This window comes from Nicotiana attenuata, unplaced genomic scaffold (assembly GCF_001879085.1).
Source record: "Nicotiana attenuata strain UT unplaced genomic scaffold, NIATTr2, whole genome shotgun sequence".
In the NCBI taxonomy this organism is placed as follows: Eukaryota; Viridiplantae; Streptophyta; class Magnoliopsida; order Solanales; family Solanaceae; genus Nicotiana; species Nicotiana attenuata.
This window is the reverse complement of record NW_017675547.1, coordinates 17,047-32,909: the sequence shown is the minus strand read 5'-3', so window position 1 is coordinate 32,909 and position 15,863 is coordinate 17,047. Positions and strand designations below refer to the sequence as shown.

Genomic DNA, 15,863 nt, shown 5'->3' with positions numbered 1-15,863 from the left:
TTTATCTTCGAAAAATTTTGGAATCCGGGCGCATGGGCCCGAGGGTGATTTTATCGACTTTCCGAGCGGAGTTGGGAATTGTTGTAAATTGAATTGTTATGAGTAGTAGAGTATATTTTCATTGGTTTGCACATTATTTGGCTAGTTTTGGAGTGTTGGGGAACTTCGGAGCGAGGTAAGTCTCCTTTCTAACCTTGTAAGAGGGAATTAACCCCATAGGTGAATTAAATTATTATGTGTTTCTATTTGTGGGGGCTACGTATGCACGAGGTGACGAGAGTCCGTACGTAGCTACTAGCTATGCCTATGTCTGGGTAGTTTTAGGCTTACATCATGCCTTGTTGATATTGTTATGGATTTATGTTTATAGTCTGCCTTGAGAGGGAGCGAGATTGAGTTTGCTTATTAAATGTTTTGAAAGGAGTTGAAATCGAAGAATTTAAGATTTAAAAGGTTTCATTTGAACTTCGTAATTTCGAAAAGAATTGAGGAATATTATAATAGCTTAAGAAATCTATGTGTAACCGCGTCGCATGTATGTTTCGCGAGCGGGGTAATTCCCTTAAAAATCTACGAGCTGAATTTCCCTGATTTTGAAAAGAATAAAGAAATAGATATGATTTTAATATTAAATTTATATTTGATCGCGTCGCAGGTATGATTCGCGAGCGGGGTATTTTCCTTCTACTACGCTTATGGGATCGGGCCGTTCACCTCGGCAGGATTTATGTACCACACTCTCATGGGAGCGGGTCGTTCGCCTCGGCAGGTTAATAGATGCATCTATGGTTTGCGCCGTTCAAACCTCGGCAATGCACAGTTTACTTTTATGTTGGATCGGGCCGTACGCCTCGGCATTTCCTATCTATATTCTTCTCATGGAATCGTGCATAATATTTGGCAAGAAGCCAGTGTATCTGAGGGATTTTTCCCTGATTTGAATCATGACAACTTATTTGATGAAATCCTCTATATCTATATATATGCTCCGGTTACGGAGGGAACTTGCTAGTTGAGAGCTTGAGTAAAATTATAACGAGGGAAATTGTACCACGTATTCTATACTTGTTTATTTCATATATTTAATCTGTTTCGTATTTATTCACTTCTTTATATACCTGATATTATTGGACCACTAGTAAGTGTCAGAGTCGAACTCTCGTTACTACTTCTTCGAGGTTAGACTGGATACTTACTGGGTACGCGTTGTTTTTGTACTCATACTACACTTGCTGTACATTTTGTTGTACATGCACATGCATGGCTAGTGGCCTAGTGGGCGCAGCTGCATGGTTGACACGGGGACCTAGGTGAACTGCATCTTATGTACGATCCGTAGCCAGCAGAGTCTCCTTCAGAGTATTTGTATTTCTTTTTCTGTCTAAATTTGGATTCCGGACAGTTATTGTATTTTTATTTTATTTCCTAGTAAATGCTCATGCACTTGTGACACCGGGTTCTGGGATGATTATTGGATATTTAGAATTGAAATTGGAAAACGCTATTATTATTATTTAGAGTTCATCTTTTACTAGTTAAATTGAGGAAAATTTATGATTTCAGAAATATGAAAATAATGAGAATTTAATTAACTATTTAGTGTTGGCTTGCCTGACAGTAGTGTCCGGCGCCATCACGACCTTTAATGGATTTTGGGTCGTGAAAACATGGTATCAGAGCACTAGGTTCATTTAGGTCTCACGAGTCATGAGCAAGTCTAGTAGAGTCTTGCGGATCGGTACGGAGACGTCGGTACTTATCTTCGAGAGCCTACAAGGCTGTTAGGAGCACTTCCCTTCTTGATTCCTCATCGTGCGATTTGATTCCTTTGAGGCTTATGCCTTTATTTCTTCCTATTCCATCATATGCGACGTGAAGCGCTTGCTATCGATCGAGAATTAAGGAATTGTAATGGTACTACAATGCAGTGCGAGATGTTTCCCCCTGCGTAGTTGATCGAGAATTGAGGAATTTAGGAGAGAAGAAAGTCGGACTCTTTTATTATTCTTAGAAGTTACATTGTCAAAATGAATCTATATTGTTCTAGAGAGTTCATTTTATTTATATACAAATCAACTAAGTAAGTAATACATGGGCTAAAGTGTAAAGTTATAAAAACTTGTGTTGGATCATGAAGTGGGCTGCTCGGTTAATACAGTGCTTGGGCCTGGACTGTATTGCAGAATTGGGCTTCGGTTAACAATTAGACAATTGAATATCATAGAGCAAACTTTATTTATGGTTAGCCGCTAGAAACTAAAATCAGCCGCTAGCCACAAAATTATAGTATGCATTTTATAGCCCAAAACTAATTAAAAGGCTAGCCACCGACCCAACTATCATGGAAACACAATGCTGAGCTACAGCAAGAACCCTATCTTGTCCTTCTATAGTCGCTGCCATCAACCTCTCTCTCTCTCTCTTTCTCTCTCTCTATTTTCCTTCCTTTCTCTTTCAACCTGGCTCTATGTATCTATATGTGTGTGGATCGAATTGAATTGATATGTATAGAGATTTAGGGGGTTTGAAATTAGGGTTTGGGAGAAAGGGGAAAGGAAAATGGGTCCGCGATCGAAGTGAGAGGGGGAAAGAAGGGAGAAAGATGACTCGAATTTCATGAATGGTTCTGAGTTTTCTTCATCTGAAGCCCCTTTTATTTTCTTCCAAGTTTTTCATTTGTTGGCTGCTATTTTATTTTTTTTGCTCGTTTGACTTTTCTTCGTCACACTCCACCAAGTTCTGGTTCTTATGATTTAGGGAAGAACACTCAAGTGAAAATAAGGAAGGACTTTGATAGAAATGAAGGTTCCATATACACCATCATTCAAATCTTAGAAATTAACCACTAAAATTGCTTTTTTGTTTATTTTATAATACAACAAAATCAATCAAGCTTGGATGGTTTCCTACAAAGTTATCTTATTGTTATATACTATTAAATTTTAATTTTTTATCTCATGCATAGTCTTCACTATATAAAATATATACAAAATAGACCGTCACTATACAAAATATATACAAAATAGACAGTCATTATAAAAAAAATATACTAAATAGACTGTCACTATACAAAATATATACAAAATAGACTGTCACTATACAAAATATATACAAAATAGACTGTCACTATACAAAAATATACAAAATAGACTGTCATTGTACAATTTATATACAATAGACTGTCACTATACAAAAATATACAAAATAGAGTGTCACTATACAAAATATATACTAAATAGACTGTCACTTATACCTGTTTAACGGGTCAGGTTAACCCGCTTTCCGGACCGACCCAGAGCGGTTGTAACCCGGACCGGTAGTTAGGGGGCCGGGTGGGCTGGGTTAGGGGGTTGGTCCGTATTAAAAAAATTCGGTTAACTGGACTGGTCAAACCCGGTCAATAAAAAATACTGTTGAACCGGTTAACCGAACCGGCCCGGCCCGGCGCGATTCAAAGGCTATTTTCTGAAACTTTTTTTTAAAGGGATATGACCGTTGGCAACGGTCAGCTTCAATTTGGCCGTTGCCCAACGGGTTGATTGCAAGAACAGCCCTTTTTTGGGTAATTTTTTTAAAAAAATAACACTTTTAGTAATTACTAATTGGCCCTTTGAAAAACTATAAATACACCCCCCTCTTCTTCATTTCTTCACTCATCTCTCATTTCTAAAACTCAAATTCTCAATTATCATTCTCTCATTCTTCACCTAAATTGCAATCAACTATTTGGTTCTCATTTTTTTGGAATTTAATTTAACTTATTATTTATTATTGAAGTTTGAACAATTGAACTTCAAACTTTGAGCAATTGACGTTTTTTCGTGGTAACATTGGAGTTGCGAAAATCATCAACTGTTCAATTTATTGCGGAATTCGGTGCACTCCCTCCAACTCTTTCTCTTATTTACTATTTTATTTGCATATTTAATCTTTGCTGTTAGTTATTAAATTTTCACAATATGTGTAATGCTGCAAAAAAAGTTTGTAATAAGGTTGCTAATCGGGGTAATCCGAGAAATAGAAAAAGAGGTGCTACTTCAACATCTAGTAGTAATTTAAATAATTTTACACATATTTCTGAAATATCACCTGATAATAATATAGATTATGAACAATTACCGGAAGATTTCGGTATAGAAGATAATGAATTAGAAGTGAAGATGAGACACCACTTACACCTAGTAGTGTTGGAGTTGGTAGTAGGGGTGGTCGTGGTGGTAGTAGTAGACCACCTGTGGCCCCGACTACTAATTGGAGAAAAAGAAGTAAGGTTTAGAAATATTTTGACGAAATAGAGAAGAGCAGTTGGTGTTATTCAAGGAAATAATAGACAATCTAGAATTAGGGAATTTAAGAATAAGTGTACCGGGAATAACCTTAACCCCAGATTCATGCCAGATGAAATTGTTACTAGATGGAATTATACATACTTATTTTTAAAATGTTGCTACAAATATAGATTGTCAATAACTGAAGTTGCTAATACGCATTGTACTGATCCAAACCGTATGCTAACAACTATTACTTGGGAGGCCATTAATGATGTTGTTAAATTTTTGCATAAATTTTATACAACTACTGTTGAGTTTTCCTGAAGAATATTACCCTACTGTTACTATGGCTTTAGTACATATAGCTAAAATTTCTTTTCTACTCTCTGAATTTAAGAAGAAAGAAAAATATAAGAATGATGGTGAAAAAAATTCAAGCAAAATTCAAAAAAAAATTCTTTCCAATTCCTCCGATTTACTTAATTGGTGTTGTTTTAAATCTTTCTATTAAGATGTCTGATTGTCACCAATTAATCAATGCTTTATATACTTATATGGAGATTGGACCAACTGAAACCATATATATATATATATATATATATATATATTATTTACAATAATTATATAATTATTATGCAAATATAGTTGATGATGTTGCTCTTAATGTAGGCAATGTTAAACCCACTATGCATTGTACCACTTCTACTGCATCTACTATTATGTATGATAATGAAGGCCTTAATGGTTTTAATATTTGGTCTACATTTCCTAAAACTCAAACCAATAACAGGAACATTGATGAACTTCAATTCTACTTGCAAAAGCAAAAAGAGCCTCGCACAAAGGAATATTCACCGTTGGGATGGTGGCATGAGAATGAAAAACAATTTCCTGTTCTTTCCGCTATGGCTCGGGACGTGCTGGAATGTGCCAATTTTAATTGTTGCATCAGAGAGTGCATTTAGTCAAGCAAGAAAACAACTAGGAGACACCCGTCACTCATTGGGAAGCAATGCTTTGGAAGTTTTAGTATGTTTCAGAGATTGGATTATCAGGGACGTGAAGATGTTGATAGACCAGAAGACGAGGAACTTGGAGATATATTAACACATGGTTACCCATCTGAATTTAACACTCCAGAAGATGGCCAAGAAGTTCATATTGATTATGAAGAACATACTAAGGCAATGCAAAACCTTTGAATTTACTCTTTTTTTTCGTTAATTTACTTGTTGTTAAATGTAAACTTTAATTTGTAAGTTTGAAATAAAAAAAAGCACTTGCAAATTATAAGTGTTATTTTTTTTTTTTTCCATCTTCATTGTATTCTATTATCTTAAATTCTTAATGAAATATTCAAAATTTTAAATATAAGGATTTTAAAGCCTTTGCATCCTTTATTCAAACACTCTTTTTATAAGATTATTTTTTTTTTTATTTTTATTTTTTTTTTATACTTATATAAATTACAATAGTTCTACAAAATGCAAAAAAAAAAAAAAAAAAAACCCGGGCCGGCCCCTTGGACCCGTAACTGTTCCGGTTCAGATTTTACCCGGATAGGCCCGGACCCGTTAAGCCCGATATGGAATAACCGGTAACCGGCCCGATTTTGTAACCGGCCGTTCACTTTTATTCTCGACCCTGACCGGCCCAGCCCACCCGTGAAACATCTTAACTGTCACTATACAAAAAATATACAAAATAGACTGTCACTATACAATAAATATACAAATTAGACTCTCCCTATACAAAAAATATATAAAATAAATATTTCGGGCTATTAGATATAATATGTTTAGGCCGAAGGGCCATTTTCTGTCAATGGGCAAAACTATGGGCTATAGAGGATAGTTTTCTCAATATTATACTGCGTACTTGATATTGCGTCAAAGAACTAAATTCTACTGCGATTTTACGAAGTTGGTTTTGTACTGATGTCATATAACTTGATTTGCTCTGTGATCCTAGATAAACTTTGGCAAGTGCATGTATATATTATGCTTAAAGCAACTACAAATATCATTTTTCTTGACTTACAATGGTTAAATTTTGAATTCAGCATGTTGTCTCTTTTTTTTTTTTTGTGTGTGGTGGAAATCTAACCATTAGAGACTCTCACGTGAAGATGATAAATTTCATTAAACAAAAGTGCATCTTAATTAAGTACCAAACTTGGCATGTACATATATGATGCGTGTAAGCAATTGAGAGGGGAAAAAAGGGACCCAATTAGTTCATCATTTGATGCATAAATTCTGGACACATTCAAACACAAATTAAAGCAACTTTGAGTCTTTGATAACTTGTTGAATAGAATTTGCAACCCAACTAGGTATACGTAGCTCTTTTCAATTAATTAATTCATCATTTCCAGTGTCATATATATCAAATTAAAGCTTCTAAGTTTCACTTTGGCATAATCAATGAATGAAGAAAGAAATGTCATTTGCTCTTTGAATCTTTGAAAACGAAAGAAAGATGAGCTTTCCCTGATTTCAAGAATTCTTTATGTACTCTGCCAATAAAGCAAGAATTAATTATTACTCCTTTCTTTCAGAATATTAGTAGTTATTTTAATAAAACTGAATTTGTATGAATCCGGTACAATAATAAACAAATAGAACAATCCTAAGTAGGAAGGGAAACGATTAATCATTGATGCCTTAATTGAACTCGCGTGATCAAACCGATGGACAAGGGAATTGCGTAAATAATGAGACCGGCCTAATCTAAAGTCGAAGCTCTTCTCTTTTTTGATGACGAATTTTGATTGACTGACACTAGAAACTGATTCAGAGAAAGTAAAAAGCATAGCATGAGATAGGCGGCCTCATCATAGAATCATATTATCAGTGAAAGTACATGGGCAAATCCAAAGAGGAGCCTTTTGATAAAGTAAAAGATATGATGGGATTAGGAACTAGATCCTTTTTTAAACCTAGGAATATTTATCCTCAACCTCTTCTCTAAAAGGCTAAAAGGTAAAGAAAACCTTTGTCTATTTTCTTCTCTCTTTTGTGTTTAAAACTTTAAATGAATCCGTGACAAATGAAATTCTGATGCCGAAAAGGGCTCTAATACGCATCAATAATAATTTCTTGTCTTTTGACCACCATATAGCCAAGTTACAAATGAAGTCCATCGTCATCAAAGGGTATATAACCAGAATTTTTATAATTTTATTTTTTTATATAACCAGAATATATTGAGAGTATGGTAATTAATACTTTCAACGTCTAACATAGAACTTTGCCAAACAACTTGAGATTGTTAGAATACTTCCATTTAAATATTTTGAAACATGTTGAAATTACACTAGAATATAATATTAAAATGCTATAACAAGATCGATATTATTACGTAAGATCTACAAAGAGCAAACTAAATAATGTATTATTTACGATAACAATTTGCAACGAGAAGGATGACAAATAGTGGTGGAAAAAATAATGAATATAATACAAGTATAGCGACACCTCTTGAAATAATGATCAAAAAGAAAAATAAATTTGAAACAGAAAGTAAAGTTTGAAAAAACACCACAAATTCATATTCAAAATAATAGAATTCATGTGATTATAAGTCAATAGTGCTTGACTTGTGCAAAATACTGCTTATATCACTTGCGACAAACTAAATCTTACCCATCCATTTTAATTTACAGTTATTAGCTTCACAAACTTCAAAGAATGGGCATATCATGATGTGTACGTACTAGTTTTTCTAACAAATTGAAGCCTCCCATGCTTACTGCTTATGTCCGAAGTCAGGATTTGAACTTTATGGATTCTAAATTCTAGGATAGCGACATAAGATGTTAGTAATTGGGTTCTGAATTTCATTTTGTACGAGTTAAAGTTAATTTCTTAATATATGCAGAGTTTGAACAAAAATTACCCGATTCGGCCGAACCGTAGTCTCCGACTTCTAGCTCTGCCCCTGTGTCCTACTTCCTTAAGAGTTCCAAAGGCAAATTCCAGGTGAGGTTCCTATTTAATCAATCACTGTTCCTTAATTGGGAGAATCGAGCTTTTACCTGCTCAAATATAAGAGAAGTTATTTCCACCATTGAATGTTGAAAATGCCTAAAGATACCTTTTCATAGGAGAATTTTCTTTTCCTATCTTGATGTGACTGGAAATCAACAATTCCTTCATTATTTTACTTACAACAAAGTTAAAAAAACAAAAGAAGAAAAATAAAAAAGGAAATATCTCTTTTCAAGTAGAAAAGAGTTTGACTGCAAGACTTAGATACATTGCTAGACCATAAAGCCAAGTTATTAATTAGCATGACTATCACATAAGATGACATATGGAATTAAGATTACCACTAAAGTTATGAAAGACTACAATAAACAATGGAGTTACATTTAGGCTTTAACAACAAGAGTTAAATTTCTAAAACAACGACAATAATCAACAGAAAATGACTTCTCACCAGCTCAAGATTGCAAACAACACCTAATGCCTAAGGACAAAAGTCATAAAAACATGTACTATTTAGAACAAAATCATGATCAGCCGGTTATAATTTCATAAATAAATCACACCCTCTTCCATTATTTTATAAACTAAATTAAAATACTTCTTCCTCTTCAAAACTATAAATATATACCCTCTTTGGGAGAAAACAAGAAAGACATGTCATACCAATAAACAACCACAAAATGAAGCCTCTTTCCTCTTTCTTCCTTCTTCTGTCCATATTTCTCTCCTTATTTTTCCTACTATTCCATGGCTCACAAGGCCAGAATTTAATACAAAATACTTGCAAAACATGTTCAAAAGATGATCCAAATATAAAGTATGATTTTTGCACTTCATCTTTACAAGCTGCTCCAGCCAGTCAATGTGCTACTCTTCGTGGACTCGGGATGATTTCGATTAGGTTAATTCGATACAACGTTACTGATACAAGGTGTCATATTAAGATTTTAATGAAGGACAAGAAGTTGGATCCTTATGTAAGAATGTGTTTGAGTGATTGTTTTGAACTTTATTCAGATGCTATCCCGTCTATCAAGCTTGCTATGAAGAGTTATAACGCGAAGAAATATTATGATGCTAATATACAAATAAGTTCAATTATGGATGCTGCTACGACATGTGAAGATGGATTTAAGGAGAAAGATGGTGTTGTGTCACCATTAACAAAGAGAAATGAAATCACTTTTCAGTTGTCTGCACTGGCACTTTCTGTTATGAATTTTATTAAGAATAATGGGTCAACTGGTTGATATTTTATATTCAAGAATTCTTTATTTTGAATGTTAATATTCATCTATGTTAGATTTTCCTTCATAAGGTAGCTTCTCTATCTTTCTTCTCCTTTTTTTTTTTTTTTTTGGTTATTTCCTTGAATTTCTGCACTTAAACTGTTTGTTTTGTATGACCTATATTTCTCAATTTAGTAAAGTTTCCATTTAAATAAAATACTGGTAAAATTCAAGATGAAGGGAATTTTGGAATGACTTAAGGCGTCAATGTCACAATGTCATCTCGTGAAACAAAAGTACAAAACCCCATCTTGTTGAGTTGGATTTGATAGGAACTGAAGCCTTTGTTTCATTGTTTGTTGGCCTAATGATCAAGTAGATAAAGTAGTGGAGACTTCGTATTGACATATTGACGCTTTTCCACATAGTAAATTGCACATATTTTTAAAGCTCCAACTCTTCGCACAAAAAAATTCTTTATATGTTTGTGTAACTATATTCTCAAAAGGCAAAAGTCAGTCTTGCTTGATTTTCCGGCTAACACAATATGCATATATAATAGACTGGCATCACTTAAGATAATATAAAATCCGTATCAATTTAAGACATGAAATAAATTTTAACTTTATTATAGTTCTAGACCCAAACTCACTTTTGTACTAGTAAAATTGCAACAATAGACCAACATATACATATATTTAGTGATGGGAATTTGAGTATTTTTGGAGCATTATGTGTGGTTCATGGGCAGTCCGATGCACGAAGCATCTCGCACTCACGCAGGGTTCGGGGAAGGGCCGCACTCCTATAGTGATATCATGTAGACTGCAGTGGCGGATCCAGACTTTTATACAAGCGGGTTCAAACATACACTGAAGTCCTAAAAAATAATCGACTTGTAAAAGCGATATTGAGTTAACAAACAAACAGAGTTTACCTAGTGCTCTTTATTTTGGTTCTAACAAAGCGTTAAAACCAAATTGCCCGTGACTCTTTATTTTATTTGCAAGTCATACTGTTCTCAGACACACACATATATATACCTTTACAATTGACCAAGTTATTGAACTTCAGAAAATTTTACAAATTTCACTCTGTAACAAACATAATTTGATCTATATTAAGATACTAAACTCTATTTATTAATTAATTAATTCTAATTTATTTTGCACGAACTATTAACCCAAAACACAGAAGAGAGCTAAGATAAATTAATAATATCATATTGAAAGTTCCATAACTATGGAAAGATATTAAACTAAAATAAGCAATAAAAGAAAAAGATGAAGTGCATGGTGATAACGTGGAGGGCCAGCAACTAAACCGTCGGCATCTTGAACAAGTGAATTAAAACAAAATAATGCTCTTCCGGGTTCGAACACGCAACAAGTAGCACTAGTTAATGAGAGCCCACTTGGACCACCCGACCAAGGCACAACTTTCGTTAAGCAGGTTCAATTCTTATATTAGCTTTATTCTTCAAAAAATAATTTCCACACAAATATAGTACAAAATATTTACGAAGCGGGTTCAGTTGAATCCCCTTGAACCAATGTGGGGCCGCCCCGGTAGACTGCCTATCCTAATGCAACTCAGTAGCTGCTTTCACGGTTCGAAATCATAATCAATAGGTCATATCGAAATATTTTACAGTTGCTCCAAGGCTCTACTTACTGTGATTCATAAACAAAAGGGTAAATGTGCTATCAAGGCAGTAGTGATGCTCAAAATTCTCCCATGAATTTCAATGGCCGAATTCGGGTCCGGCGGGGAAGGCGGAAATAACGAATCATAGATTTTAGTGTGTTTTTCGGCTATTCCAATATTCTGTTTCTAAAGTGATTTTTCGCTTTTATTTGAAATGACAATGCCTCCTTCAATCAATCAGCAAAAGAAACAGAAAAAAGATGCCATGACATAGTACAACGAAACTCTCTTTTATTCTGTTTAACCATATGATTTGAGAAGCATACTGCTTGGACTAATTCGGATTGGGATTTTTTCCTATCTATACCATATATGAAACCTTATTACTAAAAATGTGCATATTTTCATTATTACCCGCCATGTTTATATTTTTCCTATAAAATTTATACCATTCATTAAATACCCAATATTAAGAGTTGATTCCTTCCAAATTAGGCGCCTACAAATCTGGGATAAATATTTGAATAGCTTATTCCTTCCAAATTAGGCGCCTAAAAATTTGGGACTAAATATTTTTTCATATTCACATCAGATTTGTTTCCTCCCTTTTCTGCAGGCTTCTCTTTCATCATTTTTCACGTATTTCTATTTCTCTAATACCATTCTCATTTGAAGAATGACTCAAGAATGTGCAAAGAAGATACAGATGCTACTAGCGCCACAAACAAGAAGCTCGAAATAGTAATGAATAAAACGAGATAGATGCAACAGGCCACTTCTAGGTTAACAGAAAACAACAGGGACGTTGCAACAGTGAGTAGATTTGAAGCTGAAAGAATAGAAAAATATATTGGTGAAATGAAACTATCTAAGTTAAACATCTGCTTCCAAACACAAAAAAATGTTGACTACAAAATTTTCTCCTAATCTACAAAAAATCTATAAATAAACTACAAATCAGTTTACGTATGTATAAAGCAGTATTGTTTTGAAGGGTATCTACAAAATTACTATTATACTACAATTACACTACAATCTATGTTGAAAAAAGATGTTGACTACAAAATTTTCTCTTTATCTACAAATTTCTACAAATAAACTACAAATCAGTTTAAGTATTGTATAAAGTTGTATTGTTTTTAAGGGTATCTATAAAATTATTACATTTATACTACAGTTAAACTATAATCTATGTTGGGAAAAAATGTTGACTACAAAATTTTCTCTTCATCTACAAAATTTCTACAAAAAAAAAATTACAAATAAACTACAAATCAGTTTAAGTATTGTATAAAGTTGTATTATTTTTAAGGGTATCTACAAAATTACTACAATTAAACTACAATCTTATGTGGGAAAAAATGTTGACAACAAAATTTGCTCTTCATCTACAAAATTTCTACAAAACTACAAATAAACTACAATTGCACCCCATACACCCAAAAAATTGCACGAGATCGACTAGGATTAAAAAGAAGAGAAAATGAAGAAATTGTCGATGAGAAGCTTTAAACTCGAGGAGAACCAAATAGAAGGTGAATCAAGAGTTTAGGACTGAGATATTGATTTTGCTGACTTCATCTTCTTTTTCAGATCTAGCTAGTGTTTTGATTTTGATTATTCTACATCTTGATGGTTACGGCCTTTTGAAGCTCGCCGGAGGAGGTTACAGAAGATTCATATGGCTACCCCACAAATTTACAATTGAGAATTGTCTATGTTGAAAAACAATGGGTTTCATATTGAATCTCTTTGGCTAAAAATCTGATTATAAAAAATGGGTCTCATTTCTGTATTTTTTGAGAAGAAGAAGGAATGGAGAAGAGAAAGAAATGGGAGGGGGAAAATGGCGCTGGTCAGATCTTGGGAATTAAGGAGAGAGAGAAACGTGGGATATATGGACACCTTTAATTAAGGAGTAAAAAACTGCCAATTAATTATGCCTCTAAATTAATTATGGTATATAAATGGTAATTTGGTATGCTGAAATGTAATTAACTCAAACCTTAAACATTGAGGGTAATAAGGTTTCATATGTGGTATAGGAAGGTAAAAATCCCATTCGAATTTACCTTTTTTTTTCTTACTTAGTGAGCGTATATGTTTTGGAGCTCCGATTCCGACTAATTTAGATTCACGTCACACAAAAACATTCTTTATCAAGATTTTTTCATCATCAGGGCTTAAATCCGAAACTTTTAAATAATGATGGAGAGAACCTATTAATCCCTCCCTTCACAGTAGATTTACAATGAATAGCATTAGTAAAAAAAGAAAAGGCTCCTTTTAAAAAGTTTCTTCATGTCTGAAGTTCAAATTCAAAATCTATGATTAAATGTGAAGAATCTCAATTATATCACTCACTTTTTTCTCAATAATAATACAATAATTTCTCACCAAAAAAAAAATAAAGTAGTGAGCATATGGGGACTTCTTTTTGCTCGCCTTCCCCGCCCTGTTCTTAACTGAGATAGAGTTGGCATAAAGAGAAAATCAAAACAACATTCATTTTCAATTTCTTTTGGAAAAATCTTCTATCTATCGATTCGTAATACTTCGTCGTCGTTGTACTTCTAAAGAATAGATTTCACGTGGATTTAATTTCAGTATAATGATATTTAATAATCTCATGTTTTACGTAATAGATGTTTTGAATCAGATAAGAATATTTGAAGCTCAGAATATATGAAAGTACAGAAAAAGTTTTTTTTTCCTGTTAAGAACAAATTAAATGAATAACAGCGTAACATTTTTAGAAAAATATTAAAGATAGATAAAAATATAAACACACGGGCATATATGATATAACTTGAAGTAATATCAGTTCAAACATCGAGTTCAAACATTGAGTCCATTACTCAAATGGTCACTAAACTATCCCAAATTATCTCATAAAGTCACTTTACTTTCGTTTGTAACAACAAAGTCACTAAACTATGCCTATTGCACTCAGAAGGTCACTCAACTAGATTTTCTAAATTTTGGATTGTCAAATACCTATTTTACCCTCTAAATTATAAACATTTATTTTCTTTTTATTTTTTTAAAAACTTTTTAATATTATGAAACCATTACGCCATTTTTTACTATGCTCATTATTTTGTTATTCCAACATTATAAATGCTTAAATACTTTTTATTTTATTTTTTTAATTTATAAATAATATTTATTTATTCTATTGGTAAGTCCATAATATAAATTAAAAAGGGAAAATCATAATATTGAAAAGTTAAAAAAAATAAAAAAAGATAAATATTTATAATTTAGAGGGTAAAATAGGTATTTGGCAATCCAAAATTTGAAAATTCTAGTTGAGTGACATTTTGAGTGCAATAGGCATAGTTCAGTGACTTTGTTGTTACAAACGAAAGAAAAGTGACTCTAGGAGATAATTTGAGAAAGTTGAGTGACCATTTGAGTAATTGAGTCTTCAAACATCTTGGTTTCTTGTGTCATTTGAAGGATACTCGAAGGAAAAAAAAAAATCACAATCCCTAATTAAATTTATTTGCTGAAGCAAAATCCAGATGAATAAGAATTTCATATTGAGTCATATTTTTCCTGCCTTTTAGTTAGTTAATAGGATAACATATCCTATTTTTTCACGAGGTTGAATGGCTTGATAATTCATCAAGATCATATGATTTATTTTAAATCGAAAATTAGCAGCAGGTCCCGCTGATTAGTTTGAATATAAATTTAATTATGGAGGCAGAGATAGAGTTTTTAAACAATTCTTAGATAATCAATAACAGAAAAAACCAATTAACATATAAATCTAAACAGATAATGTAATATACTATTCTGCGCGACAAGTGGATATGGATAAGTATGTACAGAACTATTTTTTTCTAATCGCAGAAGAAAATCATAATAATAATAGGGGTGTACATAGATCGGGTATGTTTACCCTGGAATCCGGATAACAATTGAATTTATATGGGGTTTTAAGGATCCGTGAACTAAAAGATACAAAAGGTTTGGATTGAGGAAAATAAAAGATAAAGACTCAACAATTGCTGCTAAAGTAAATAATCGCAGAATATAATATTGCTTAGAACAATTGTGCTTGATAGCGTACAAGAATTGAGAGAGATGGTACCGTAGTGTAATGGTTTCCTATCCTCTCTTTATGGGGTCTTCTCCCCTTTTATACATTCTGATTAAGGGTAAAAATAAGGTAGGTAAATTAATTACATCGTGGATCCCTGTAATTACGCCTTAATGGCCTGAAGTGGTTGAGAAAATCACGTTTGGGCGAGATATCCGGCGATGCTTGGTTATCCGTTACGAGTCCGGCTTCCGACCTTGTGTGTTTCTCCATCCGGTGGTGACTCATATCGAGCTCTGCAACGGTCTCGAAATGACTCGACCTCGGTTGTTGATGTGGCCGTCGTTCTACCTTGCATCCAGGTCGGGTTCGATGGCCCCGACTTGCCCCGGACCGGACCCAACCCGGTCGGGCTCAAGCAAAAAGGGTATCACCCAATACAGATAGTCCCCTCGTTTATTAGAGAGTAATGATAATAAACGATATGATCGGTGACGTGATGCCCGTGACGTATGGCCATACGCCAGCTGAAAAAGCCATCGAGTGCTCTGACCACGTCTGCTGCAGGCATTTAATGCTTCTCTTAATTATCTATCGCTTCGTGTCTGTAACTTCGCGATTCGTGCCGCCGCCCTCAGTGGGAAAAAGTAGTAAACCGACCCTTTCCCGGGGT

The 15,863-nt window shown here is 33.6% G+C and overlaps 1 protein-coding gene across 1 annotated transcript; it reads left to right on the top strand.

Annotated features, from left to right (window-relative positions):
* Positions 1 to 8,883: 8,883 nt before the first annotated feature.
* LOC109220193 (putative invertase inhibitor) lies at positions 8,884 to 9,604 on the top strand. Its single transcript, XM_019384655.1, has one exon. It carries the CDS (start codon positions 8,944 to 8,946, stop codon positions 9,511 to 9,513), a length of 570 nt encoding a protein of 189 aa, XP_019240200.1. The 5' UTR covers positions 8,884 to 8,943; the 3' UTR covers positions 9,514 to 9,604.
* The last annotated feature ends 6,259 nt before the right edge of the window (positions 9,605 to 15,863 follow it).

Excerpts from the sequence above, each read along its gene's own strand:
- LOC109220193 (XM_019384655.1), top strand. The coding sequence starts at position 8,944 with ATGAAGCCTCTTTCCTCTTTCTTCCTTCTTCTGTCCATATTTCTCTCC.